This window comes from Aspergillus costaricaensis (genome assembly GCF_003184835.1).
Source record: "Aspergillus costaricaensis CBS 115574 unplaced genomic scaffold BO79scaffold_3, whole genome shotgun sequence".
NCBI classification, from domain to species: Eukaryota; Fungi; Ascomycota; class Eurotiomycetes; order Eurotiales; family Aspergillaceae; genus Aspergillus; species Aspergillus costaricensis.
This window is the reverse complement of record NW_020291803.1, coordinates 490,641-518,563: the sequence shown is the minus strand read 5'-3', so window position 1 is coordinate 518,563 and position 27,923 is coordinate 490,641. Positions and strand designations below refer to the sequence as shown.

Genomic DNA, 27,923 nt, shown 5'->3' with positions numbered 1-27,923 from the left:
AACATTCTCGACTCTTGCTTCTTAATGACTTGATAGTATTCTGGCAATTCTAATCACTTAACCCTTACTCGAGAAGAACCTTGGCCGACATGGCCTAGAATCTATTAGTGTAACCTACTATATCCAACACCATCACCTACAACTCCACTACAACCATAACTGAATATTGATCCGTGATGAGAATACTAACCGCATACTATCACATATGCATAGACCGTCCACTAACGACTAGGATTGTAGATATCGCACCAATGATCATGAAACCTTATCCGTCCTATAGGAGTAAGCTACCTACCCGACCTAAGTACATGTCACTACTACTTACTTACCACTACTGCTACTTCCGTCCGGACTCATCAAGGCGCCCCCCTCTCTACTGGGCCCCCCAGGCTTTGCCCCGGATTGGATGCAAGCAGGGGGAGCTAGTTGGTAGAAAGACCACGACAACGGATCTGACAGGCTGGATGAAGACGGGAATGTGTCATTCGGACTGCCTGGCTATATACCATCCGGGAATCTCCGCATGGGTTGGTTGCCTGGTTATTAACCTGACTTTTTGACCAGATTGACCTGAGTGGTAGGAGTGATGATGGCGATGATGTATGTCCGTCCCATTTACTTTGGTAATGAAGGACTGAGAGTTCTCTGGATTGAGTTCTTGAAAGTCATCATCTTAAGGTTCACTGAGGTCATCGATGATTTTATCAGATGGTATGTTTGGTCTATTCTGACTGACAGACTAATCCCTTAGTTGTATACACTGGAATTTGGACACAGTTGTACAAGAACATGCATACCATGTCAGTAGGCAGTGCAGCGGGCCTGCATATACAACAGTCCCCATGCCATCATCTTCTCTCAAAGCAGGCTCAACCACGACAACAACGGTTTGTCCATCCAGCAACTAGTACTAAATAGCTACTACCTGTACTAGGAATAGCAGCTATGCTGTTTACTGGCACAGAAAATAAAAACGGGGATATTTTACTACGCTACAAGGTGGAAGATAATGATTGGGCGCATCATCCTGAGGTGTTGTTGTTCCTTCGATCTGAATGGGAGCATCACTTTGAAAAAGTAAAGTTTAACCGCGGGGGGATAGCTAGTACCAACTAACTAACTATAGGTAGTAGTATCTATGAGGACCCGACGAGGGTCTTGGTGCCGTGATGAAGTATGAACTATTAACGAAGGATGGGGTCTTCCAGGGACCATTTTACTTATCTTTGTTGGATTATTGGATCCAGGTGTACTACTTCATCTCGTGCCCCTCCCCTCCCTCTTCCCTTGTCTTTCCAGTTCCCCCCTTCTCCATGGCAGCAACCTGGTTATGCACTTGATCGGGAGAGAGAGGGGGGGGGGGGGGGGGGGGACCTGGCAGACAGATGTTTGTACAGCGTGGCCTTGCCTGGTGGTGTTGTTGTGTTTGCGGATCCAGCGATACGCTCGGGTAAACCAGAAAATTTACATCTGGAAGAGTCTAGTGATGATGAGGTGATGGGTGGATTCTGGGGGGGAGAGAGAGGGGGGCCGTCCTCGGTGATAGTGAAGGAGAGTTAGTTAGGAGACGATCGGAGACGAAAACCCGACCAGCTCAGTAAGTCGGATACCAGAGTAGCAGTAGGAGTAACAGTTCGATCGGGAGAGGAAGAAGACAGGAACGAACGGGGAGGCTTCGAGAAGAAAGTTGGGCTGTGCGTCTGCAGTAGTGGATGCCGTGAGATGAATCGAGTAGTGCTTCCAGCCTGCTTGCGGTGGACTTTGAAGAAATCAAGGCGTTATCCGAGGAATCAGATAGATAGCGATTATTAGAGAGTTTACAAGTCGGTTTCCGGTTGTTTCCTAAGAATTTCCTTACTTTTTGAGTTTCTTAGTAGGGTTGATTCCCGATCGGAGTCATACTCCCCCAATATCTACTAGTTAACACACACTTTGTATCTCCCAACGGGAATATACTACTGACTGACTAACCAACTGGTAACTAGGAACAATGCTCGTCTCATCTTTAATTACTACTCCTCCTACTACTACTATTCCCTTTCATCCATCAGGCACTCACTGTCAGGCCGCCGTGCATCTTCACTGGCTCAAAGACGGCGGCTGTGATTGCGGTTCCAGATTCGCTGTCTCGCCATGGCCCAGAGAGACTGACTAGACTCCTCCATACTTAGTAGTATCTAGTAGTTTTTCGCATCATCCTTCGTGCTTTAAATCCGTTTGAGATTTCCATTGGTTTGAGGGTTATTTTCCTACGCAAGGATCCGATTGTGCGTTCGCCGTTTCTTCCATCGGTCTTCCATTGGGCCTGTTCCATTCTGGCCCAGTCCTGCCAATCTCTTTCCCTCTTTCTCTCTCTCACGCACACACTCTCTCTTGTGACAACTAACTAGTTATTACTTGCTTGCTATTATTCATTCCATCTTCATCCTCTCACATCTTCTCTCCCTCTCACTCTCTCTTTCTCCATCACTGCATCTCGTGGGCGGTGAATTCACCAACACTTTCCTCGCCTCCTCTTTCACCATCTCCTCTCACAACTACTAGTCTCCTCTCCTCTCCTCTCCTCTCCTCTCTCTACCACCCCCCCATTTATGGATTAACTGATCGACTGGCTGCGATACTAATCCAATCCTCGGCCTTTCCTTTCCTATTCCTTCAGCCCAACCAGCCTTGCAGCCGGGTGACACCTACGACCAAGTTAGTCGGTCTACTATCGACTCATCCTCGCCCCCATTCGTCGTATTCCGCTTCCTCGTCATCCTTATTTGTCCTGCGCGTCTCTCTATGCCCTCTCTATCCCACTGCATTGTCACTCCCTCTGCCTTTGATCCCCATTAGTAGCAACCTGACAACGACAGCAACAACACCTCCACCACCACCATTACCTCCACTACCCCAGGTCATAAGAACAAGATCGAATTACATCCCCGACCATCATATCGTCACTGTGCGCCCAGTGGGACTCGGTTTGACTGGGCAAAGCAGTGCCTGGACAACACAAACTCGGGTTCTCACCGACTTCTTCAGGGAGATTCATTTCTATTTATTTATATCATTGAATCCGATTTTAAAGTTTTTTTCCTTTTATTTTTCTCTTTCGTTAACTTGATTTTTTATTGCTTATTGGTCTATTTCAGCACAATTTCTCAATTTTGTTTTCTTTGCTTTTGATTCCCTGCTTTCTTTTCTTCTTCCCCTTCGCTCGTCTCATTCAACAGGGCTTTAAATTTAATACCCATAATTACTTCTGTTATTTCCTTTCCCTCTTCGTCAGACCTGTGAGAGACCTCGCACAGGGTTACAGTCACTGCTGACCGCAAGGATTTTGTCGCAATTCTTATGGACATCGCCATTCCATCCCCCTCGGGTGTTCCAGTCGTTCTCCGTACGACAATTTAGCGACCGTGTCGATCCGTATGGCCATCTCCATTGCCGACAGTTCCTGTAGCCCGACGAGGTCGCTCGGTCTGTTGTTGGACCCGGAGAAGGTTGACCTTCCCCGTCCCAAGCAGAGCATGTGGCATCGCCTGGGCCTTCGCAGGTGGCTGGGCCGCGATGATCGAGATTTCTCCTCACATTCCCCCGCTGGCGACGCTGCCCCCACCGCAAATAAACCCAATTCTCCAGCCGCCCACAACGAGCATAATGGTAATCAGAACAGTAACAACCACCACAACTCACCCCCCAACGGCAAGAATACCAACAACAAGCCGCATCACAGCAACAACAAAGCCCACGATAATCTCAAGCGTCGCCTGTCCAGAAAGGTAGGAGTTGGTCTGCCGCGAGCTACTACCTTTAAACGACAGAATTCCGAGCGGCGAGACAATCTATCACCCCTAGAACCCGAGCCCCGTCGTGCAGTGTCTGCCGACCGTCGTCGCGCCGTGAGCTCCCACCGGTCCAGATCCCCACCGCCCACCGTGGACCCCAGACTGTCCGCTCCCGAGGTTCAGTGGCGCGAAGACCCGAGCGAGACCACGGTCGAGCGACTGCCTGAGGCGAATGAGGACAGCGACTTTCTCTCGGAATGGAACCCCTGTCCTGACGTGGCGGAAGCTCCCGAGGAGCTACCGGACGATACGCTCGAGATGGAACTGGAAAAGCGATGGATTTTGAACCTGAGCATGCATTTTCGGGATCGCTCGGAGCGGGAAAAGTTTTTCGTCACGTATGCTGAGACCCCGACTCGGTGGCGGAGAGTCACCATATCCTGCGACTACCGCGGTGCGCCCCCGGACTCCCTGGAACAAGACCTGAGGGAATTGCGGTATCAGCGAGACAAGTGTGCCCGAATTTACGAGTCGATTCGCGAGTCGCTGTCGGAGATTCAGTTTTACGACACAGTCACCAACCTGAAGCTGGAAACTCGCGACGGCCGCCTGCATGTGCACGTTACCGAGGATGTCAACGAAATCATTCCCTATCCGCCTGTTTCTTGCATCGGACATTTGCCACAGGCACGACTGGTCCCGGAGAACCAGCTCCATTTCGACGCGCATCTATCCGGCTTCGTCTACAACGTCCAGTTAGATGGCAAGGCATACATCAAGAAGGAGATTCCTGGGCCCGACACAGTAGATGAGTTTCTGTACGAGATCAACGCGCTTCACGCCTTACAGGGCACCCCTTATGTTGTCCGGGTAGAAGGAATCGTGGTCGACGACCTGCAGCAGGTGGTCAAGGGTCTTCTCATTAGCTATGCAGAGAAGGGAGCTTTGGTCGACATTCTCTACGAGAACCGTGGCTTGATTTCCTGGGAGCGGCGGGAACGCTGGGCCAGGCAGATCGTCCACGGTCTTTGTGAGATCCACGAGGCTGGCTACGTACAAGGAGACTTTACTCTTTCCAACATTGTTGTTGATGCCGACGACAATGCCAAGATCATTGATATCAATCGCCGGGGCTGTCCGGTAGGATGGGAACCTCCTGAGATTGCGGCGAAAATCGAGAGTAACCAGCGAATATCGATGTATATTGGAGTGAAGACGGATCTGTTTCAGCTGGGCATGACATTGTGGGCTCTGGCAATGGAGGAAGACGAGCCAGAACGACAGCCTCGTCCTCTAATGATTCCACCGAACGCACGGGTACCGGACTACTACCGTAGGTTGGTCTCTATCTGTTTGAGTGCCACCCCCCGACACCGGCTGTCGGCCAAGGAACTTCTAGGCTTTTTCCCCCGCAATATGTGGATGACCGAGCAGTCGTTTCCTCCGATACGTCCTGCACAGACAGGCCTCGGCGTCGCCTTACAGAATGGCGCTTTGCCACTGTACGATCCCCGAGCGGCTTTTCTGTATCACCACACGCAGCCTGTAGTCAATGGGGCGTCTTTCGACACTCAATTATCGCTGGATGATACATACTCATTACAGCATGACGGCAGTGACTTTGCTTCTTCTCCAGATAGAGAAAATTACATCATGTCCAGGGAGCAGCAAGCCGGGGTGGCTAGGACAGCGGAGCACGAACTGCTCGAAAGGGAACCCCTATCTGCAGCCCAGCGCAGAGTAAACGCGGTCACCCATTCACCAATGGCTAATGGAGTCTTTCCTCAGACAAATCTGAGAGGCTCTCATGCAGTACACAACACCGTTCCAAGGTATATGGAGGACGAGCCTGATTTGGTCGCCAACGCTCATCCTCCTTATCCGCGACGAACAGTGGACGGTGCAGTTGATCAAATCCCCTGTGAAGCGGATCATTTGCCGAAAGAATTTGCCGGTGTAGAGGGGCATCTATCGCCATCATTGAATCGCTATTCATCCAACAACCTATCGGAAATGGGACGGTCTCAAGAATCTCCAATGTCATCAGCAGATACCCAATCGACAGATTTATGCCCAGCTCACTTGACGGACCTGGGACAGGCGCTGATTGACGACCAACATTGGCCGATGGAAGCGCCGTCGCGTTCCGTTTCTTCACTTCTTCACTCGATACTACCGATTAATCCTGCAGCCAATGTCCCCGACCAGAAAATAATAGACTCAGACGCAGACCGATTCTCGCATCTGAGTATGAGTTCCACCTTGGGATACCCTCACCAAGGCCTCCAAGAACCCACGACCTACTTGAGCGAATCTCATTTACCCATCAATCCAGCATTTACGGAAGACGCCTTAGGCGTCCATATGACAGGAAGGGAGTGTTGAGCCATTGTAGGTAGTGCCACTTGTTCATAGTAGTCATCCATGACTTGCAAGCCATGGGGACCGAACAGTGCCACTCCTGCTATTTTCACTGTACAGTTAGTTCTTTTGAAGCGTTGCTCTACGGAGTATTCAGCGGGCATTACGGCGAATATGGAGTTGGATGATTTCGGGGGTTGCTTTTTTCTTTCATCTTTGTTTTATCTTGGCTTGATCTACTACACGCTGATCATCCCCTCAAAAGCCCTCACGCAGGTTTCCACTACTGCAGTTGCGATTACAGTCTCGGGAGCCCAGCTGCCATCAGAGCAGCGGGAATGTTTCTGGACATGGCGTTTTTTTCGTTTCGTTCATTGCTTTCTACCTATCTGCCTGCCCACTAACGACTTACGACCGGATGGATATTGTGACTTTTTGAACTTCGCGCCGTTTCAATCTTGTACACTGGTTTGTTAATACTATTCTAGGCAGCAACTGTATTAATCTGAAAGGACGAACTATTTGATTGGCCTCTTTTCCTATATAAATAATACATCATATCTAGTAGTAGTATGCAACTTTAATACTCTACTCTTCTCTTCATACATACATTCATCATCATCATCGTCATCGTTACAAACACCCTCATCACCAAATCATCCTATTACTTAGTAGTACTCTACCGACCCAACCACTCCTCCAAACTCCTCTGCCACGCCCTCTCCCCATCATCACCACCCAACCCCCGACCAATCAAAACAATCTTACACTGGTTTTTCCCATCCGCCGGCTCCGAATCCCTAATCTCAAAAACATCCCGCACCGCCTGAATAATCTTCGTCGACCCATCACTCAGCACCAGAATCCCCTTTAACCGATGGATATCGAACCCCGTCGGCCCGGATACTTCCTCCGCAAGCGGCATCACGGAGTCCCAGAGGACGGATTGAAGCCAGGTGTCCACGCGGGATACCTGAGCTGGGGTGATGGGGGGTGTAGTGAGGGCGATGGTTGAGATGGACTGCGAGTAATCCATCCATCAGTAAACGATCAAACCAAGGAAATGAAGGAAAAGGGTCTATACCGGATCCATATGACTATGTCCCTTCTGAGCGAAATCCAACGAATCCAAATGATTATACGCATGCAAATCCAGCACCACGCCCTCTATCTTCGGCGTTTTGCTATGATCCGTGATGTGGATTTTAGCTGCGCTGTTGATGGCCGTTACCCGGTCTTGGACTATGGCGAGTTCGTCTGCTGTGACGAGGTCGGCTTTGTTGATGATGATTACGTCGGCGTGGGAGATTTGCATGTGTGCCATGGAGAGGACGGGGCCGGTGTGCGTGTGCTTGTGGTTGGGTTCGGTTTCTGTTCCGTGGCTGGAGACGGTTTCTTCGGGCGTGGGCTCGTCGAGCAGGTGCAGGATGTTTTTGGCGTCCACGAGAGTCACGATTCCGTCGAGGTAGATGCTGCTTCCTAGGTTGTCGTCGACCCAGAAGACTGGGGCGATGTTGCCTGGGTCGGCGAGCCCGGTCGTTTCAAGCAGGATGTAGTCGAAGGCGCCGCGGCGTTCCATTAGGGATTCGATGGCCATGACGCCGTTGTCTCTGGTTTTTCAAGGTTAGATGGGTGGATGATGGGAGGTAGGTTGGGGGATGGGGGTGTACTTGACGGAGCAGCAGATGCAGCCATTGCCGACTTCCATCCATTCGGTCACTTCTTGACCGTCTTGGTTGACGGTTAGGGGTTTCTCGATGTCGGTTGCTGGGTGGGTGTTAATGGGTTGTTTGTATATGTGTATGGCTTGTCTTACAGTCACCGAACTCTACATTATCTTAGCATTCTATTCTTGTGGCTATAGTGGTGGTCACTCACCGTTCATGATCACGGCAATCTTCTTGCCATGCTTCTCGGTGAGGATATAGTTGAGGAGAGTGGTCTTGCCGGCTCCCAGATAGCCTGACACGAGGGAACATGTTAGTTAATGTGGATCTACGGGATATTTTTTCTTTTCTTTTCTGCTGCTGGTCTACAAAGGAGATGGATCTGCATGTGTGGCATCACATCATACCAGTCACAAGCGTGATGGGCACGCGGTTCTGAGGCGGCGTGTCTAGTGACGTCGATGGCGGGGCCACATCGGGGGCGGTCGAGATGTCAACTAGCTGGGGTGGGGCATCGTCGTCGTCCATTTCGAACGCTGTGTTTTTGCAAGCTGGGGAGAAAAAGTTGACCGGAGTATAAACTAGAATATAGTTAGAATGCAGAGGAATGCTAAGACATGGAGAATGTCGGGGAATGACGTTACCCCAACAGGAACCGCTAGGGCTTAGGGCACCGGCAGTCATTTGGCAGCAATGCAAACCAGACAATCGCGGCCAGTCCCCGTCCGGCCAGCTCCATCTTATCTCCTCATTTCAGCTTGTTGTTGTTCTTCTCCAATTCCCTTTCGTCTCTCCTTTACATTCCTCCTCTTCATTTCCTTCTTTCTTTCTGTTTTCACTCATTTGAGACTCTGCGAATCCTCTCGCTATGGCTACTGCGGGAGTCTCGCAGGCCACCTCTCCACGTCTGCCTAGTCCGCCCCCGTTCACGGAGGTCCAGATCGGGCCCAAGTCACCCTCGGTCGGCGAGTCCTTTGACCACGAGACGGAGCAATTGCTGGGCGCTTCACAAACATCGGAGGATGGCTCAACCAGGAGGATTCGTCCGGGTACTAGAGCTGGAGATATGGCTGTTGGACCGCCTCTGATCCCTCTCTCCCAGGTACGGTTTTCGTAAACAAAGCACAGCTGTCTCAGAGTAGCTCCGCTGACCCAGCCACCCCTTTCTGCGATAGCTCGATTCCCCCTTCCAACTCCAAGAACACCTCAAGGCTCTCTACAATCATTACACACGGCCCGAAGGCTCTGATACGGTAGTTCCCATCAGTCGGGATGTCGCCATGCAGCTCGCGGAACCTCCGGACGGCGTCGACCGGTCGCTATGGCTCTACGAGCTGTGTCGCTTCCTGACTATGAAAGTCAACAATCTCATCATCGCCTTCTTCGCCGACTCTCCTCCCTGCTCCTCCCAGACCTGCCCCGAGATGCGTGCATCCGAGTGGCAGTACCTCTGTGCCGTGCACGATCCGCCCAAATCCTGCTGCGCCATCGACTATTGCTGCCATACCCTCGATTGGGCCACGAATATCCTTACGTCGCCTAAATACTTTCCCAGCCGACTGACTCTCGGCTCGGAGACGGGCGGCGGCGCACAGGCCAGCATGAGACATTTGACCAACATCTTCCGACGACTGTATCGCATCTTTGCGCACGCCTGGTTCCAGCACCGGGAGGTGTTCTGGCAGGTAGAGGGACACGATGGGCTATATATCTTCTTCAAGACGGTCTGCGACATGTACAGTCTCATTCCGGAGGATAATTACACGGTTCCTGCGGAGGCGGAGGGCGTCGATGTTCAGCAGCCGGTCGCGCCGGAGCACACGGACAATCGTCGGATGACAATCTTGCGCAAGGAGAACGAGCCGTTGTCGCTGGAGAGCATGGAGCCAGCGTCGATCAGCACGGGGGCAACCACAAGGCGTCACAAGAATAGCCCGTCGATCAGCTCGAGTGTGACGACCATCAACGAGGGCGCAGAGGACGACGAGCAACCGAGGCAGCAGGCTGTAGCGGCGGCAACGGCGGCGGTTGCAGCTGCGAATGCCGCAGCGGCTGCTTCCGCTCCTGCCCCTGCTCCTGCCCCTGCCCCTGTTCCCACCCCTGTCCCTGCACCGAAGGAGGCCGAGCCAACGCCAGCGGCCGAGGAGCAGCAAAAGTCTGAGCCGGAGCCGGAGCCATCCGTTGACGACAACGGAGCTAAGGTCACTGTTTCGGAGGTACACGCTGACGATGACGAGGCTACCCAGGAGACAACAGAGAAGCCGGAAGAAAAATCAGAGGAGAAGCCAGAGACAGCGGAGCCCGAGGCGGAGCCCAAGGCTGAGGTTGAAGCTGAAGCTGAGGCGGAAGAGCCGGCCAAGCCTGAAAGCGACGCCCCTGCAGAGACAGAGGCGAAGCCCGAGGTAGAGACCGGAACCAAGCAACCGAGCGAGCAAATTAGCGAACAGGAAGCGCCAGCGCAGGAAGCAGCGCAGGAGGCGTAGCGACGAGCAGATTCCTTTCTACTGATTTCTTTTTTGACATGATACATGATGGCATGTGTCGATACCACGGTTGTAATATGTGAGCATGTTTGTGGGGAAGGCTCTGATGTAATATACGAGCGAGTAATGATACCCTTATGAGTGGATTGGACTGCTGTATATGTAGTATAGATGTAGATGTAGATGGTGGTTGGTATCTCCGCCTAACTCCGATGATGTCGATAGCGATGTTCTCCACCGGAAGTAGTCCACCTCATCGTCACCTTCAACACAACCAACCATCCCTCTTCTACAATCAATTGCATATACCACAAACCCATACACCATACACATACATATATACCCTCAAATACCCTTCCACATATACATACATGTCCACCCCCACCCCCACCACAACAACTCCAACAACAACAATGTCCATCCCAACCACCATAACCCAAATCCTCAAAGCCGGACCCATCCACTTCGGCCCCTTCACCGTCACAACCCAGGTACGTCCTCCCCCAGCCCACCCCCAAATATATACGCCGACCCCTCAAATACTAAAAGAAAAGATAGGTCTTCCACCTAACTCCCCACAGCTACGCCCTCGTAAACCTAAAACCCATCCTCCCAGGCCACGTCCTCATCTCCCCCCGACGGGTCGTTCCCCGCGTGACAGACCTCACCCCGACCGAGACCTCAGATCTATTCCTGACCGTGCGGCGCGTAGCGCGCATGATCGAGCGTGTATATGGAGCGTCGAGTCTGAATATCGCTATTCAGGATGGTGCGGATGCGGGCCAGAGCGTGCCGCATGTCCATGCGCATGTGATACCCAGGAAGAGGGGGGATTTGGATAGTAGGGGTGGGATGGATGCGGTTTATGAGATGTTGGATGGGGAGGAGGGGGATTTGAGGGATGTTTTTGCTAAGGATGGTGAGGAGGGGGGGAGGAGGACGAGGTTTCCGAGGGTAGATAATGAGGAGAGGGTGGCTAGGTCGGCGGAGGAGATGGAGGGGGAGGCGTGGAGGTTGGCGGGGGAGATGGAGAAGGAGGATTTAGATTAAAGAGTTTGTATATTATGTATGTATGATGTGTTGTACTTGTATAGAGGGTATGTGTGTATGTGTAGGTCTATTGGAGCTAATATCTAAAGTAAACACTCCCCCAACGCCTCGCACGGAGTGTAATGTAATATGCACAGCATCCGTATCATGGAAAAGAAATAAACGAACAAGACCCGAAAACCCCCATTCTCGTACCATCCACGGTCGTAATCATCACTTTAACGCCGTACTCTTTATCGTACTATGTGTCACATCTGATCATGTTCATGCTTATGCCGTCGCCTTGCTCTTCCAGAACTTCTCGCGCTCCTGCAGCACCGTAGCGGCCCATTCCTTCGTCTCCGGCAACTGCACCTTGTTCGCAACGTGGCAGAACTCCGTGAGGTCGATGTTGTTGGCGCGCTCGTACTCCACCATCTGCAACAGCAGCTCCATCTTGTCGACGTCGTGGACGAACTGTGCCTCCAGAGTCTCGTTGGCCTCGTACTCGTTGAACACCTTCAGAATCTCCTGTCCGGTCAACATGCCACCGGGAACGCCGCCCAGGAGGTTGTTGGCAATGTAGTCCATGACGGCGGCCTCGCGACGCGCCTTCTCGGTCTTGTCGACCCGGTCGACGGGGGTGATGTCGCCGACGAGGGATTCGGCCATGTCGTGGATCAGGGCCATCTTCATGCAGTGGGGCAGGTTGAGGCGGGATGCCAGGGTAGGCGGCGCGAGCATGGTCATCACCGACATGCGGTACATGTGGTCGGAGATGGATTCGCCGGAGTTAATACCGAAGCGGCGCCATCCTTCGCGCTTGGTGGTCTTGAGACGTTCGAGGAGGTGGAAGAAGGGGATCGGAGAGGCGGAGTTCTCCTCTGGGGGGTGAGGGAGGCTTGCCAGGACTGGTTAAGGAGCTGGATGTTAGCTAGTGGAGGGGAATGCTGGAGGAGGGGTTAGATTCTGCTCACCGGACTGGGTGGTCCAGAGGGGATTGGAGGGGTTTTCGGAGCCCATGTTGTTAAGGGAGGTCTGGAGGGGAGAGTGGAAGAGAAGAGTCAAGGTAGAGAAAGGAAAATGAGTTACGACGAGCACGAACAGCAGAGGAGAAGAAAAAGAAAAGAAGGCGAGGAGGAGAAGGAACCGGAGGAGAAAGAGAAACTGCGGGGAGAGAAAAAGCGGTCGAGCGGATTGGTTGGTTTCAGCCAGCCAGCGGATCCATCCATTACTTGCTGCTCTTCATTGTTGATCTCCAGCTCTCCGTTGTTGTTACTCCCTCTCGTCCGTGCAGTTCCTCGACTGGTCCCTCTGTTCGGGTATATTTCAATAATTAGAATGCTATACTACTCTCTTCTCTAACCAGGCATCAGATGTACCATGCAGTCACGAACCCCTCGCCCCAAACCCCCGAACTGGTCCCCTCAGCCTCCCCTCTCCGTTTTCGTCCGCAACCTTCAACTCCTTCAGCTCGATCGCCATGATGACTGGCCTCGCATCTCTCTCCGCTCCCTCGCAGATACGTCGCAGAACCAGCGTCAGCGTATAAGGTCTATAGAATGGGCTCTCTACCACTTGGTTACCCTTTGGGACCCCGACACCGCCCGAGATGTATGTTCCATCCCCTCAGTGGCTTTGATGCCCGACTGACGGCATGCAGAAACTCCGGCCCTTCTTCCCTCCGCTCGAGCCCCTGCAGTCCGTTAATCTTCGTGCTGCTTTATTCCGCGTGCTCTCCGAATTGAAGAAACAGGGCGACCTCGGCAGAGAAACCATTCTTCGCAAGTCAATGCTGGATGACTGCAAAGGAGAGAAATTCGAGGAACTATTGGCCGTCTTCTCTACTGCGGTGCTGCGGAAGACCCTCGCCGCTTCCTCAGATCCGGCACTGCAAAATGTAGCCATGAAGCTTTCATTGGCTTCCGGGCTGACGCGCGAGGAATACCAGCTCATGCTCCCCCTCGTCCTTGCCCATCGGGTCTCCCTAAACCAAATCGGCGAGCGTCGCAACAAAGCCCGGGACACCCATGAAAAGTTCGCCCAATTGCTAGAACTCAAGAAGCTGCAGCTTGACGAACGAGCTAAGGAGAACCCTCCCCAAATCCCCGACACTGGCGCCGACATAGATGCGCTGGCTCGCGACCTCAAGGCTAATTGGCTGGGGGGTGAGGAGTGGGCGGATACCCTTGTCGACGGAGGTGCACAGGGCAGCAGCGACGCTTTTCTGGAACTGCCGTTCGACATCGCATGGGCGAAAGCAAAGGAATCCAGCGTGGATGGCCTCCGTGCGAATTCATCACCGGATCTGCTAGTCGATTTGGAGTCTCGCGTCTTCCGCCAACGTGCCCGGCTGCAGCGCTGGCGCCAGTACAGTGCCTCTATGCGCAAACATGAGCGGGTACAATCTACAAGCTCAACCAAATCTCAACCGCTCGTCTTCCGAGAGCACCAAGCACTCACTGTCGCCAGCATCTCCAAAGCCGTTCGGCAGCCAGTGGAACGCGCCTCGCCCAAAGCAGACGACCGGGCATTGCTCTTCTCCATGAATGAGGCCATTGCCCGGATCAACGGCCGACCCGCAGCGCATCGTCACCGCCATACTCATAGCGACTCGAAATTACGCAACCCTGCAACAATATCCTCCAGCTCAGCAGCCGGGAGCAATAGATCATCTCCCCAAGCCGAAGACACTACCCGCTCAACCACCACAAGAACTTCAACACCCTCCATCCCAGAGCCCCAGCCCAGCGTGCCCTCATTCTCAACCACTGAAGTCCCCGAAAAGGACCCTTCTCCCCCTCCTGAACGAACTAGCAGGTTCACACTCGTAGAACGAACCCGCAAGTCCATGTCCCTCATCGTACCACCCACCCAACCCAGACCAAGAGAAAGTTTCCGGTCCCACCGACCTCGGCCTTCTTATCCCATCAACCAGTTCGAGACGCCCCAGAGATCACACACCATCCCCAGCCGGGCCTCTACACCACGCGACGAGCTCTTCGACGAGGAAGCGGACTACGCCAGCGTATTCAAGTCGCGGCCGCGCGTGGCGCACAGTCCGGTCGCCTCTCCCGCAGTACACATCAGTCCCATTGGGGATTTCGACCTGAGTCCGGACGAGGAAATCGACCTGGATGGGGGAGACGAGGAGTATGTGCAGGATACTCCGTTGGTGTCGAGACGGAGAATATTATGATTGTTACGTCTGTTCATGTTTCGTTTTGTCTTTATCTGATTCTTATGTGTGATGTTCTTTTGGGAGACGATTCTACTTACCTCCCTTATATGCCTATACCTACTACATACGATTAATGTCTATAGATCCTGGAAGAATGCAGTACACGATACAGCAATTGATTATTATTTTAGTGAAGTACGAATACACCATTTTCATGCTTTTTGCCATCCCTATCATTGTCATTATTATCATCCAGTACCTCCGTCCCTGTGCCAATTACATACCACCAACGCCATACATGAAAACATACAGACAGTCATACACACATACAGAATTCAACAGAACAAATCACTATCTATCGACGACCACTCCTTCTCGTACTCCTCCGCGTCGTTGGCGGTGGCGGCGGCGGTGCCACCGGCTCATATTCCGACTCGGAATCAGCATCTGATTCCTCAGAATCCGGTATCTCTACCGGAGACGAGAGGTCTTCCGAGTCAGAGCTCAACGAGATCGGATTCTCCACCTTGCCATCGTCATCGTCACCTTCTTCTTCATCATCACTATCAGCAATCTCCGCATCAACAGCCTCCGGTGTAACAGGCTCAGTCGGTACATGTTGGTGCTGTTGCTCGTGATGATCAACAATCAATCCCCCATCATCATGATCATCTCCCTCCTGACCAGGAAGAAGGAATCCACCACCTCGATCTACGTCCTCATCCTCCTCATCCTCACCAGGCAGTAAGAACCCGCCACCATGGACTTCGTCGTCGGGTTCATCCGGAGCAGGAGCAGACGCAGACGCAGACGCAGAAGCATCCTGATCAGGCAACCGACCACGACGATTCGTAAACGGATTATGAGCATCACGCTCGTGATCCACCCCCTCGTCTGCATTACCACCATACTCCTCCTGCACGCGCTGCTTGATCCGCAATCCGAAGAGAAACTTCCGCCACGTTTGCAAAATACGCGCTTCGGCTTTGCGCTGCTCCCGTTTACGTTTCTCCGCGTCATCCGCTAACCAAGCGTCTTTAACGAGGTCCTCGTTTTCCTCTGCGACAACCACGCCCTGAATAACAGGAACTGCCATCTTCGACCCGAACTCGAACCCCGTGACTGCTTCTGCGTAATCGACGCCGAGTTTCTTGCATACGCGCACGGTTCCAGACCATGGGATATGGACCGCGCCGCGGGGCACCATGCTAGGGACGAAGCAGTCGATGTTGCCGTATTCGTTCTTGGGAATGACGCCATCGCAGATTGGATCGGGGATGATGTATTCCGTTTGGTGGATAGCGTAGAGGCCCTGTTTGGGCTTTTCGCCGTTCTGGCGCTCGAATTCGTCGACTTCGCGTTTGCGGAGGAGAGTGACGGCGCGGATGGGCACGCGTTTCAGGGGCATCTCGCCCTCTTTGGGTCGCCGGCCTTCTTTGTGCCAGCTCTCAGCGGATAGGCATTTCAGGACGTCTTTGCGCCGGAAGACCTTCTCTTCTTTGGCTTTGGCGCCTTTGCCTGTTTTGAAGGTGCGGACGTGGCGTGCGCCGGGTTTGAGGGCTTCTTCGCGCCGGAGGAAGCGTTCGAGCACGAATTCGGTGGATGTGCGCAGGCTTTGAAGCGTGTCGCCTTCTTTGCCGGGTTTGCGTTCGGGTTGGTTGGGGAGGAGGTCCTTGGTGTCTTCGAGGTCGTCGACGGCGGTGCGTAGGGGTGTAGGGCGTTGGTAGACGCGGAGGATTACGCGGAACCAGTCGATTTCGTAGAATTTGCCTTTGCGGCCTGGTATGGGGATCTTCTCGACGGGGATTCGGTAGCCTTTGGTTTTGCCGGGCCAGGTGCGGCGGCGGAGATAGCGAGTTGTCACGTCTTTGGCGGTTTTGTCGGATGAGTAGGCCACGACGTAGCAGATGACTTGCTTCGCCTTTTCGGCTTTGCCGCCGCGAGGTTCGAAGGCTGCTTGAAGTTCCGGGGTCGTGGCGACAGGGTTGCGGAGGATTAGCGGGTCGACGGGGATGATTTGGTGGGTGATGGGCGAGGCGACTTCGGACCAGTAGATGGGAAAGGGTAGGTCCTCGTCGTATTTGCTGAAGTATTTGCTGCGGGCGGACTTTGTGTCGTCTTCGCTGCTATCTGACTCTATGTCAACAGCGTCTTCGGTCTCTGCGTTCTCCGTCGTTTGTTCGGTGTCTGCGCTCGGCTTGGTAGTATAGGTCTCGCTCTTGGTCCAGCCGAAGCCAAGGGGCTGCAGACTGGCGACCAGTCGAGCTTCGATATCGAGCGCACGCAGCAGAGCCGTGAACAGCTGGGCGCCTACGTCTCGAGAGCCCTGCATGTTCTCTGCAGCGTGGCGGAACTCTTCAATGTTGGCTATCCTCTCGCCGTGCTTTTCGGGGTCGTGGACGTCCTTGTGGAATGATTTGATTTGAGCCTCCAATTGAGCCATGGGGCGGTAGCCGTGTTTCCGTAGGCCAGGGGCGGTGATCTTGAACTTGCTCTTCCAGTAGGCTGCGAGGACTTTGAGAAGGATGATTATAGGGTCACCGCTGCTCATATCAGGTTGGCCGGGTTCAAGTCGCGACGAGCCTTCAGCCCAATCCCGTTCTGATTGACGACGCTGTTTCCCTTTTCCTTTCTTCGCCTTCTTCTCAGGAGGCGGCTCTGGAGCCTCGAGACCGGATGCAATGCGCCATTTCTTGACCTCCTTATGTATGGGTTGGGGTAGCTTGCGGCGCAGGATCTCGTGGAGCTGGGAGTCGTTGGCCCAGACATTGCGGATGGCGTTGTGGTGGAGCAAAAATTGCACATGTAAACAATGGGTCTGGATGCGGATCTGGCGTTCGATCTTTGACGGGCCCTTTTTGCCTTCGAGTAGATCAGTCAGGTGAATCTCGTTCTTGTCTAGTGTCAACTCCAGGTCCTGGTGCTGGTCGGGATTGAGGATGGAGGGCGTAACTGGGGTGGCGTTGGCATTGGACTCGATGGCGTCTTCCCAGTCGACCTCGTCGGAGTCGCTGCTCTCCTCATCCGATCCATCTGGTACCTGGGGCGTTTCTGTCTCTTCGGGGACGTCACTCAAGGACGATTCGGTGTCGGTGTCTTCGATGACAGCGGCGATGGGAGGCGTCGCATGACGACGTTTTGCGGCGGGCGGATCCTCGGAAGAGAGACGCTTTCGGGGGACGTAGGGGGGCATGCAAGCAGCGGAAAGCAGACGACTAGAGAATTGGATTGAATCTAGGGAACGATATAAGAAAGAAGAGAAAATGCGAAAGGAATTGGTGGAGGGTTAATAAGGGAGAAGTTGGAGGAAGGAGGAAGTCGAAGGAGAAGTTGGCGCCATCGAGGCTCGGCTTCTCCGCGTCTCTTCCCCATCTTTATCTTTCCCTTCCCCCCACATCATCGTCATCCTCCTCTACTATCCGTCCGCCTGACGAACCATCCTATCCTACTATTCTTTCCATACTATCTGTAAATATCTTCTATCACCAATACAATCTCAAGATGTCTGCTACGATGGATGCCGCGCGCCGCTTCTTCCTGTCGCCGCAGTTTGCCGTGGCGGGGGCCAGCAACGATCGCAGCAAGTTTGGCTACAAGAGTAGGTCCTTTTGCCATCATTTTGCAGGCCGTTGCGCCGGCTGACCAGCAGTCTTTGCCTGGTATCATCAACACTCTCTGCCCGTTACTCCCCTCAACCCTCGCGCCCCGGAGATCGAGCTGCCGTCGCAGACCTACAAGACGGTCCCATCACCCCGCGACTTGCCCAACCCCGACCAGACTTCTCTGTCTATTGTGACCCCTCCCCCAGTGACTCTTGCCCTCCTCAAGGAGGCTCACAGTGTGGGGATCCCCGCTGTCTGGCTACAGCCAGGCACGTATGATAAGAGTGTGTTGGACTTTCTAGATGGTCATTTCGCAGCAGCGGTGGTGGGAGATGGTGGTGTGGGCGGCGAGGGTTGGTGTGTGCTGGTGGATGGCGAGGATGCATTGCGAGAGGCCCATCGCGAGTGGAAGGCTCAGCTGTAGTTAGACTTCATATGAACTAAATAATTAGGAACAATAGTAATATATTGTTGCGGTGAAGAAAAACAATAATAATAAGAATTATGGGGAATGAAGAAAAGTAAAAAAGAAAGAAAGAGGGAGGCTGGCGGTGGCTCTTCTTGTTGGGGACAATCCCGTGCTTTTTCTCCTCTTCTTTTCTTCTTTTCTTCTTCTCTTTTTCCTCCTCATCTTCTTTCTCACCTCTACAACTATCTCCATCGCCCACGTTCTTTTGCTTCATCATATGCAACCCCCCTGCATCTCCTGTCCTTCCCAGCCACTGCTCGTCTCCACACCTTGAAGAAGGATGCCAGCCAGTCCATTCTTCCTCGAGTCCCCCATTCCTCCGCAACTCGATCTGGCCGGCGCTCCATCACAGCTTTTCCAAGTCCCGCCCACCCCCTCAGCCTCATCGGCTTTGTATCGCTCGATCTCTATCCCCAACCGCAAGAGATCCCGTCTAGAAGTTGATCGTCGTCCTTGGCTGGATGTCGATACCCCCTCTAGTCATGTCGCCTCTGTGATCTCCCCCGACGATCTCCTCCTTGGTGTGGAGGATACCTCCGTCGATCAAGTCTATCGCCCCAACCGTTATCGCAAGCCTGCTCGATCCCTCGCTCTCGATGACAGTGTTGAATCTCTCAGCGAAACCGTGGACATTCGTCGTAAACGCAGCCGCTGGGATCCGTCTTTGATTGCAGCCTCTCCCACCGGTCACGATGAGAAAATGACGATCTCGACCACGACTATGACCACGACCGCGACCGCGACCGCGGCTCCTGCCGTCAATACTCCTATTGCTTACCCACAGCCTGCTCCCGTCCGCTGGAGTCGAGCGGTGCTAGGCGTGGTAGGCAAAGTTTGGGACTTTTGTTGGAGCGGAGCTTTCCGAGGGTTTTATGCAGGCGGTGGGCAAGGCTATACCATGACGGCGGAGGATGCACAGCCCCAGCTGGCATCCCCATCGATCGAGAAGGAGAGCATGCCCACTTCTCAGCGGCAACAGGGTTCCTCTAGCCCTTTTCCGGGACAATATCCAGAAGATGATCTCAAGCACAGTTGGGTGATCGTGTCCGCACGAGAGGAATTTATGGACGAAGCCAGTCCTTCTCAGCGCAGACGAGTCCATCGTCGGACCCCAGCACATACCCACTCTCGTCGGCGATCACAGGGCAAGCGAACGCTGATTTCGCATGCGCCGTCTATGCCGACGAAATCGCAATTCTCAACACCAGCGAAGCCGCGGGAGAGCCCTGTGTCTGTGGAGACGCAACGCTACATGGCGCAAAAGCGCCGCATGGAGCGTGAAGAGGATGCCAGCCTTGCCCGGTTGAACCGGCAGCTACAAGCAATGATCAAGGAAGGGAAACAGGCACTGGGGACGCGCGTGGAAGTGGACGACCTGGACATGGAGGATTAATGCGCTTTTCTCACTTTTACTTTTTTTTTACGACATGTGTGACACAAACCTGATACCCTTCGTTGAACACCTATATGACGATACTTGACGATTGGCGACGCTCGTTACGACTACGACTCATGAAACCAACCGATAATGACTGGCGTGGATCTTTATTTTCGAACCGATTGCGCGTGTGATACGATATTGTTATAGTTAGCTACTATTAGGACAAACAGAAACCAATCCAAAAAACCATCCGCAGAAAAACACGAGCCCTGTAACTGCATCAATCATTCATCATCTCATACCCGATCTCCTTCCATATAACCCCCAACTCTAGTGTGTTTCAGTCCCATCCTGCACTCCAGCTCCAACACCCGCCGTATCCTCAGGCCCATAGATAGCATCAGCCGGGCCATCCCCGTTATTATCATCATCAACCCCATCAGCCGGACCATTTCGGTTGGGAGCCGCCCCTACAGCAACATCCAAAGACACAGGATCTCCACTACCACCACTACCACGCCCGGGGTTATAAGGAGCAGCCCCTACGGCAACATCAAAAGAACCGGGTCCATCATCAATACTCCTGGTATCATAATTCGCAGGAGCAGTCGCTTCAGCAGGACCACTATCCTCATCAGCACCAGGTCCCTTATCATCACGAGCCGGAACATCATCAGGATCCTCATCACTGGGATCCTGAGTATCCTTCTTTGGACTAGGATTCAAAAACGGCAGGTGCACGCCAGACAAGAACCCAGAGAGTCCACCATCGTTGGCTAGTCCGTCGAGGAGGTTCTCGCCTGAAAGACGCGCCGCTTTGCTTGTGGACTGGTTGGTGGATTTGTTAGCTTTGCCTTTCTTTTGTCTTGATCACTAGTCATGGTGTGAAGTGATTTGAGATAGACGTACAGGAACCGGCATTGCCACTACGCCCATGACAAGGGTAGCGGGCACGGCGAGGGTGAGGAACTTCATTGTCTTTGTTTTGTTCTCTGCTTCTGCGGTGGGTAGGATAGGATCCAAAGTGGATGGATGGATGAATGAAGGAATGAATGAACGCCTGCAAGAAAAAAAGAAGGAAGGAAAGAATACTCAGTAAAAAACGGGAATAATACCCGCTATTATATCCTCTGTTCTATCTCCATAATCTCAATAATGTGGTAGACAGATATCTGGCATGCTACGCGTCAGTATCCCATCCTTCCTTCCCTCCCACCCTGCCCCTTGATTTGGTGGGCGGGCGAGCGAGCGAGCGAGCGACGCGGTGTCCTGCATTCCTTTGTCTGACAGTCTATCTACTATCTGGTAAATGTATGGGCTGCTGGCAGGGGGGATTGAACATAATACTTACTGTCTTTCTACTTAACCCACCCCTTCCTTTTAAGATAAGGCTTGTTTGTTCTTAGCTCAAATATAGAGTTGAGTACAGAGTACACTAGTATACGAGTGGCAGACAGGGTTTTGTTTCTCTCATGTCTTGACATTGGCCTCAGGGATGAGTTGAGTCAGTCCTTGTGTTAGATTTCACTACTCCTGTGGTTGACACGGATAGGTCTGGTAGGTAAGTAAGGTAGGGTTACGCGGTAGGGATGAAAACGAGCCCAACAATTTTCAAAGTCCGACTCAGTCAAATAATTGTACTTGGGTCATGGGGTCTGTTCGGATAATTCCGATTGTTGGTTAATGTCGTGCTTGTCATTGTGCCTGTTAAAAAAAAAGTAGTTGAGAAATGAGGCGCATTTTTGTGTGAGGGGGAAGAGGAAAGCAAAAGGAAGGGGGGCAAAAAAAGGGCAAAAAAATGACCTACGCAGGATTCGAACCTGCAATCTCTTGATCCGTAGTCAAGCGCCTTACCATTGGGCCAGCAGGCCAATTGATATATGTTTGGACTTTATTTGTGCTTATAAAGCTACATATTGTGAATTGACAATGTTGACTGTTCAATGGTAGTTGCTTGAGATGATGCTTTTTCTATTTCATCACTGCTGTTGTTGACAGACCAAAGTGGGATTTTTCCTTAAGTAGTGATTCTTCTCCGAGGTGTAATTCTTGTAGGTGTTTGCAGTATTTACCTTGTATTGAGGAAACAAAGACAACGATATGTAACATAGTATTGGATAACCCATGTCCTCCGTGCTGCACATTATCACTTCGGTGTTAAGTATGTCCGTGCAGGTTGAAACATAAACATCAATAATCGTAAAAATCCAACGCTAACCAAACGCCATCGCTATGCTCACAGTAGTGGCCAAATAAACAAAAATCATGTCATCCGCGGCTGAAACTTCGGATTCGTCCGGATTCTCTCACCATACTTGAGTAAGAAAAGTGAAGCCGGGACAAACAAAAGTGCAATAAACGCGAGCAGACTGTTCCCCCATCCTAACCCGAGGGCATCGTACAAAGGAGTGCCCGCCAGCGGGATTGTAGCCCCAAAGAGGCATCGCAGAGCCAGCTCCGCTGATACCGCGCTGGCAGCATATAGAGTATATGAGTCAATCAGATACACCTGTGTGACCAGATGAACAAAGAAGATGCCTGCGCCCACGAAAAAGGTACCAGCAATGGGTACCATCCAGTGCAACCGGTATTCTGCGGCCCAGCCGTACCAAAAGAGACCGATCGGCACGAGAATGCATCCCACCACCAAAGGTGGAAGACGATCTTCGGGCTTCATCTTGCCATGAATCTTTTCCTGCTTCTTGAGGTATCGATCGGAATAGTATCCCACAACGACCTGTCCAGAACAGAACCCAAGACCCAGTCCCAGATAGCCGAGACCTGCTTCTCCGGGAGTAAAGTGGTACACATTCTCGAAGACGCTCGTAAACGTCGTGAACAGTGTGTACATATAGCTGTATGTGATGGAGCTGTACAATGAAACGATCATAACGATGGGTGATAAGAACAGAAACTTGATCGGGCGGCTGATTGAGATCCAGATAATCTGGCCAATCGTCTTGTCCAGGTCGTACTGAGTGCGAAACGGACGTCCAGTCTCTTTTTGGAGTCGCTTCGCCTTTCGCTGGAGCAGAGTGGGTGCGTATGTCTCCCGCAAAAATATCAGGGATGCAATCACGATGATACCGCCCTAATCATATTAGAGATTCGTCCAACACCACGGGGTCGAGCTCACTTACAAGAATCGCCTCTACCCAGATGGTCCAGCGCCATCCAATGTTTTGGACAATGTAACCACCATAAATAGGTCCTGTGACCATGCCCTAACGTAAATGTTAGATCCGCATTTATGTATCCGCTGAATGGGTAATTTCAACTCACCATGAGTGGACCAACTGTCCAGATCGTCATTGCCGTCCCTCTCTTCTCCATGGGAATCATATCCGCAACGAAGCCGCCGCCGACCGTCACAGGCACGGAACTGGCTATTCCCATAACGAAGCGTGCCATTATGAGCATTGATATATTCACACTGGCAGCGCAAACAACTGCAGCCAGTGCAAAAAGTACATTGGCCAGGTGTGTCATGGGAAGCCTTCCACTTATCTCAGTGAGAGGTGTCAGCACCAGAGGGCCAAGAGCAGAACCCATCACGTAGATCGATATCATTAGAGATGAAATGGATGGGTTGTGAACATTGAACTCTTTCAGAACTTGCGGAACGCCGGGAGCGAAGACCGTGGATACCATGGATCTACAACAGTCAATTCAAATGCTCGTACGGATGCATACTCTTAGCGTAGACGTGTTGGACTTACACATTGAAGCTGCTCAAAGATATCAGCCCGATAATGACCCATTTCCGCAAGGTGGTCCAGTTCATGGGGTTCTGGGGGTCGTTTGGCCCATCCCAGTCCACAACGAGGTCGTCCTTGTTCTGGGGGTCGTCCGATTCCAATGCACCATCTTGTGATCTGATTTCTCCTTCTTCAACGTGCACAATGTCCTTCTCCACAAAGATCGTGTCAGCACTCTCCAGGCTAGTTTCCTGGCTCAGAGCGGCGGAGTAGTCAACATCCCCGGGTGGCGCCGTAGGCATGTTAATGATGGGGGTGGTTACACGGGGATAGTAAGAGCAGCTGGAAGATCAGGGACAATGGCACCAGATGATTTTCGACATGATTTCCAACAGACAACCAAGGCAATAAGTAGCTTGACAGCCACGCTGGGAAGACAGACAAACCAGGTAATTTGAGTAGATCATTGCAGACAACGCGCGTCCAGACAGTAGATGAGTCTGGCATTCCGGCCCTTGCTGTCCGTTCCGTGGGTCTCTCGTGGCTCCCTTTCTCTGATTTTGGGATTACCTGTCGCAAAATTCGCCCAAGGCGGATTGTAGTGGATACAATAGGCGTAAGACGGATCATCTAACATAGGCAGGGGTAGTAGCACCAACGACAGTAATGGATTCCTTGCGTGACCAACTCGCCTCTGCTCCTTATCAACGTTTGCCCCATTGGGATGGAGAATAAGCCTTATCCCAAAGAAACTACTCTCTGGGTAGCGCTTCAATATTCCCCACATGATCCACCATGGCGCAGAGGTCCCTGACCCGGTTCTCCATTTGTCATTCGCAGATCGACATATCACTTCAGGGATCAGGAACAGTAATCAGATCCCATAGGGTAACTGCTCCCGGGGAAACCTTTACAGTATGATCGCGTGGCTTTGGTCCCAAAATAGCTGAAATAAACCTGGAATTAATTTCATCTATTGTCGAATATATGCAGCCACAGTTCGAGACCAAATCCTGTATCCACTGAGGGGTGTCTCTAAGCATTCGCCGTTAATTAGGTGATCAACTAAAATATGGCCGAAATAGTCTCAAAGGTTGGGTCTACACAATTGGAGGAGTAATTCCGAAGAGACCAAGTAGCTACTCTTCTGCAGCTCCATGGGTGTGGTGATAGCAGTAGCGATGTTAAGCCTGAGTCTAGCTCCGCGCGGCCCTGAAACAGGCTTGTCAGAGGACTGAGCTCATACCTGAAGGCATCAGCCATGGCATGTTTTGGCCAAATATGTAGATCAACCATCCGGATTGGTAGTCCTAGCTCAGATCCAGAAATGCTTGGTGAAGACACCTCAGCAGACGATTCTCATTATAGTACAGTACTATTGGACGGAAGGCGGGAGATCTCCCGGTCGTCCCAGTCAACGCTTGGGCATTCCTCCCAAGTCCAAGATGTCCACTAACCGTCGCATATATGATCGCTCGTTGTGGCAAGTCAAAGGCGTGATACAGATCTTCAGGTCCACATCCTAGTCAACATATAGACCGAATATGCAGATGGAGCTGCACCAAAATAGAGGTTGCTAGAAAGTTTATTGTCCGTCCGAGGTCAAGCGGTTAGAGTTTATCAGATTTCCGCAGCCCCGGGCTCAGTTCTAGCCCGACAGCATTGAAGTCTGGACAGCAGTCCTTGGGGATTCTACCCACTCTTAACGGCGATCTCCCTATGGGAGCCTAATCGATTGGTGACAGCTGGTGAGATTTATTGCCTCGGGTGGGTTCGGGACCACGGGCTAGAAGCTTATTCAGATTCCGATGTACCAAAATTTGGGGTTTATGTTCCGCTATGATGCGTTGGTTTTGCTGCGGATATGCGGCGCTGCACAATTCCTTCCGTTGGTGTTCTCTTCGAAATCTCGCCTTATCAGCAGATGGAGATTGAGAACTGCAGGCAGCAGGTAGTCTCTCTATGCAATGTACATCCCGCCACTTGCTGCAGCCACAGTGGACCTTGCTACCCAGTAGCAAAGTGTAATTAGAGGGTGGCGAGGCCGATTCTTGTGTGCACATCTTGTAGGTCTGTGGCAGATTGTTAACTCCCGAGTCAGAATACCGAGTATTCGCCATAACTCACGAGGTCAAGGCCACACAATGTGCTTTATCGGGAGAAGCAAAAGTCTCATGTGGATGGCACGAGGATTCAGCGAGAGACGGAAGTCTGCAGGACTGATGAAACTCGCATTCGCAGGGACCGTCCCGTGATCCGTTCCTTCCTTGGTATGCAGAAAACCTCCAAACATCCACCGTCTGGAATTTCAGCAGTTCGAGATATATCTCGGGTCGGATTACGACTACATCCTACTCTTTCTTTTCACTGCTAGTTACTGTTACCCGATTAGGGACACAGCATCAACGTGAATAGAGTCGCGGGTGATTGTCGGGTCGCACCCACAGAATGCTCTGTGAGACTGAGAAATGGCCCTTTCCATGTCAGAAACACGTTTCGACTAAATTGATCAACCTTACCCGGGCTGCTTCATTTCCGCTTAGTCTTCATTGAAGGAGCCAATTGCCAGTTCAATGACCTGCACGGTGCTGGTAAGTTCTTCTCCGATCTATATACTACTATATATAGATGGTCCCGAATCAGCCCGAAGATCAACATGCGGGAGAGCTTCAACTGTGAGTACTGCTGTTTCCATGTCTAGTGAAACTTTCGTTGCTCAGTGATGGTACTGAGCTATCCAGAAGTCAAACCATCACAGCACCAATGCTCGAGCTATGCACAATTTTCAACCAGGTCTCCCGGCCTCAAATCATACAACCACATTATTGAAAGCTGAACATACCCCGGGAGGGACTCAAAATCAAATGACAGAAATAAAATGGCTTGAACCGTTTTATATAATGGCTCATATACTGGCACTGTTTGTATCCAATCGTTCAACGTCAGATTATTGAAGTAAGAAGAAGCGTCAGGACTAGTAGATGACATGTCTACAACGCATCGTATTGGCAAAAGTGAGTCAAAACTCCTTCTTTTGCGGATGGAATTCTGACGTGTAATCCAGTGAGTCAGTTAGGCCTAACAAACCGGTCCCAAACCTGGGGCAGAAGTCCTCCTAGTGTCCAGATTCACGGATGCCACCAAACCCTTATGCCATGATAATTTATATGTACAAACCATGCGGTCATCGCCTCAAAATCTGCAAGCCGTCTCGTAGGAGCTGGAGTTGACCCGATAACGTCAAAATTTCATGTTCATTTTCATGTCATCTTGTCACCCGTCTACGCGAAAACACGGGTTTCCGTGGTTATTTGAGCGCTTTGGCACGGAGATGACGGCTATACATGGGTCTATAATCTTCTCAGGCCGTACGCTCATACATCATCATGAGCTGGCCACTCACAGCGAGAAACATACTAAGTGTCTTTTCCAGAGCTTGTCGTGTCTATCCGTCTTCATATACCCACCGATACTACTACTTCCATCCACAGTCCAGCACGATACCGAGAACAAAGCTCGCGATGGATCCACGCCCAACTCCTCTTCCCACACCACCTCCCTCACCCCAGCCTGGACCCCAACCGGGACCCCAACCTGGACCTCAACCGGGACCTCAACCGGGACCTCAACCTGGGCCTCAACCTGGACCTCAACCGGGACCGCAGCCAGGTCCTCAGCCAGGTCCGCAACCAGGTCCGCAGCCGCCCCAATCAGTTCAAACTGCATCTGAAAACAATCTCGATGAAGATTTCTCGAGCCAGTCTGGTTTCATCGGTCAAGATGCAGAGGCACAAGCAACCCCGGGCCCCAACCCACCTCCGCCCACCTCAACCTCCACTCCAACCACGAACCCCAGTCAAATCATCACTGCAAAGTCTGCCGTGGCATCCGCAGCCAAAGAGCTGCGCTTGATTAGGAAGATGTTCGAGCCCGAAGAAGGCGAGGCGTCTTCGATTCGAGCGGTTCCTCCAGAGGAGCAAGGCGGCAGCAGTAGCGGTGGCAGCAACGGGGACCCGTCCACTCTCTGGCGCGAGTTTGAGAATCTCGAAGTTCACGCCGCCAGAGGGGTGGAAATGGAGGTCGGGGTGTTGAAGAACCTCCTGAAGCAGTTGGAGATATTACTGGATAACGCGCGAAGCCAGTTGATAGAACTGGAGGCGCAGAAAGCACTGTTGGAGACGTTGCTCGCGATCTCGAAGTATCGGGGCGAGGTAGAGGATTCAAGTTCGAAGAAGGGTTAAGGAGTACTACTTTACTACTTCACTACCTTCTAGTCACT

General features: G+C 52.1%; 11 protein-coding genes and 1 non-coding gene across 12 annotated transcripts; 6 read left to right on the top strand and 6 right to left on the bottom strand.

The window, feature by feature from the left end:
* Positions 1–3,416: 3,416 nt before the first annotated feature.
* On the top strand, positions 3,417–6,158 carry BO79DRAFT_250778 (protein kinase family protein; the record flags this gene model as incomplete). Its single annotated transcript, XM_025685831.1, has 1 exon — positions 3,417–6,158. The coding sequence occupies one exon, from the start codon at positions 3,417–3,419 to the stop codon at positions 6,156–6,158; it is 2,742 nt and encodes a 913-aa protein (XP_025543902.1).
* Positions 6,159–6,747: 589 nt separating this feature from the next.
* Positions 6,748–8,382, bottom strand: BO79DRAFT_187267 (CobW family GTP-binding protein). Its single transcript, XM_025680533.1, has 6 exons — positions 8,209–8,382; positions 8,013–8,096; positions 7,951–7,962; positions 7,805–7,901; positions 7,219–7,744; positions 6,748–7,155 (listed from the first exon to the last, which is right to left on the bottom strand). Exons 1-6 carry the CDS (start codon positions 8,327–8,329, stop codon positions 6,814–6,816), a joined length of 1,182 nt encoding a protein of 393 aa, XP_025543901.1. The 5' UTR covers positions 8,330–8,382; the 3' UTR covers positions 6,748–6,813.
* Positions 8,383–8,578: 196 nt separating this feature from the next.
* BO79DRAFT_165514 (Mob1 family protein) lies at positions 8,579–10,429 on the top strand. Its single transcript, XM_025679262.1, has 2 exons — positions 8,579–8,903; positions 8,977–10,429. The coding sequence occupies exons 1-2, from the start codon at positions 8,670–8,672 to the stop codon at positions 10,282–10,284; spliced, it is 1,542 nt and encodes a 513-aa protein (XP_025543900.1). The 5' UTR covers positions 8,579–8,669; the 3' UTR covers positions 10,285–10,429.
* A 268-nt stretch (positions 10,430–10,697) lies between these two features.
* BO79DRAFT_137796 (HIT family protein) lies at positions 10,698–11,334 on the top strand (the record flags this gene model as incomplete). The annotated part of the gene is made up of 2 exons (XM_025678137.1): positions 10,698–10,775; positions 10,843–11,334. The coding sequence occupies 2 exons, from the start codon at positions 10,698–10,700 to the stop codon at positions 11,332–11,334; spliced, it is 570 nt and encodes a 189-aa protein (XP_025543899.1).
* A 95-nt stretch (positions 11,335–11,429) lies between these two features.
* Positions 11,430–12,423, bottom strand: BO79DRAFT_284589 (HD domain-containing protein). Its single transcript, XM_025688261.1, has 2 exons — positions 12,291–12,423; positions 11,430–12,224 (listed from the first exon to the last, which is right to left on the bottom strand). Exons 1-2 carry the CDS (start codon positions 12,334–12,336, stop codon positions 11,605–11,607), a joined length of 666 nt encoding a protein of 221 aa, XP_025543898.1. The 5' UTR covers positions 12,337–12,423; the 3' UTR covers positions 11,430–11,604.
* A 273-nt stretch (positions 12,424–12,696) lies between these two features.
* BO79DRAFT_284588 (uncharacterized protein) lies at positions 12,697–14,512 on the top strand (the record flags this gene model as incomplete). The annotated part of the gene is made up of 2 exons (XM_025688260.1): positions 12,697–12,927; positions 12,977–14,512. 2 exons carry the CDS (start codon positions 12,697–12,699, stop codon positions 14,510–14,512), a joined length of 1,767 nt encoding a protein of 588 aa, XP_025543897.1.
* A 220-nt stretch (positions 14,513–14,732) lies between these two features.
* Positions 14,733–17,687, bottom strand: BO79DRAFT_165501 (Rad4 family protein; the record flags this gene model as incomplete). The annotated part of the gene is made up of 1 exon (XM_025679261.1): positions 14,733–17,687. One exon carries the CDS (start codon positions 17,685–17,687, stop codon positions 14,850–14,852), a length of 2,838 nt encoding a protein of 945 aa, XP_025543896.1. The 3' UTR covers positions 14,733–14,849.
* A 217-nt stretch (positions 17,688–17,904) lies between these two features.
* On the top strand, positions 17,905–20,175 carry BO79DRAFT_187247 (CoA-binding protein). The gene is made up of 3 exons (XM_025680532.1): positions 17,905–18,092; positions 18,144–18,455; positions 18,853–20,175. Exons 1-3 carry the CDS (start codon positions 17,996–17,998, stop codon positions 19,956–19,958), a joined length of 1,515 nt encoding a protein of 504 aa, XP_025543895.1. The 5' UTR covers positions 17,905–17,995; the 3' UTR covers positions 19,959–20,175.
* A 94-nt stretch (positions 20,176–20,269) lies between these two features.
* On the bottom strand, positions 20,270–20,921 carry BO79DRAFT_272461 (uncharacterized protein; the record flags this gene model as incomplete). Its single annotated transcript, XM_025687435.1, has 2 exons — positions 20,270–20,774; positions 20,856–20,921. The coding sequence occupies 2 exons, from the start codon at positions 20,919–20,921 to the stop codon at positions 20,277–20,279; spliced, it is 564 nt and encodes a 187-aa protein (XP_025543894.1). The 3' UTR covers positions 20,270–20,276.
* An 824-nt stretch (positions 20,922–21,745) lies between these two features.
* On the bottom strand, positions 21,746–21,817 carry BO79DRAFT_t35. The gene has a single exon. It is a non-coding gene; the product is annotated as a tRNA-Arg (tRNA).
* A 392-nt stretch (positions 21,818–22,209) lies between these two features.
* On the bottom strand, positions 22,210–23,946 carry BO79DRAFT_137282 (MFS transporter; the record flags this gene model as incomplete). Its single annotated transcript, XM_025678112.1, has 4 exons — positions 22,210–23,037; positions 23,087–23,170; positions 23,229–23,601; positions 23,666–23,946. The coding sequence occupies 4 exons, from the start codon at positions 23,944–23,946 to the stop codon at positions 22,210–22,212; spliced, it is 1,566 nt and encodes a 521-aa protein (XP_025543893.1).
* A 2,792-nt stretch (positions 23,947–26,738) lies between these two features.
* On the top strand, positions 26,739–27,885 carry BO79DRAFT_137016 (uncharacterized protein; the record flags this gene model as incomplete). The annotated part of the gene is made up of 2 exons (XM_025678102.1): positions 26,739–26,813; positions 27,136–27,885. Coding segments are annotated over 2 exons (825 nt in total), but the record flags the coding sequence as incomplete, so codon positions are not given.
* Positions 27,886–27,923: the final 38 nt, after the last annotated feature.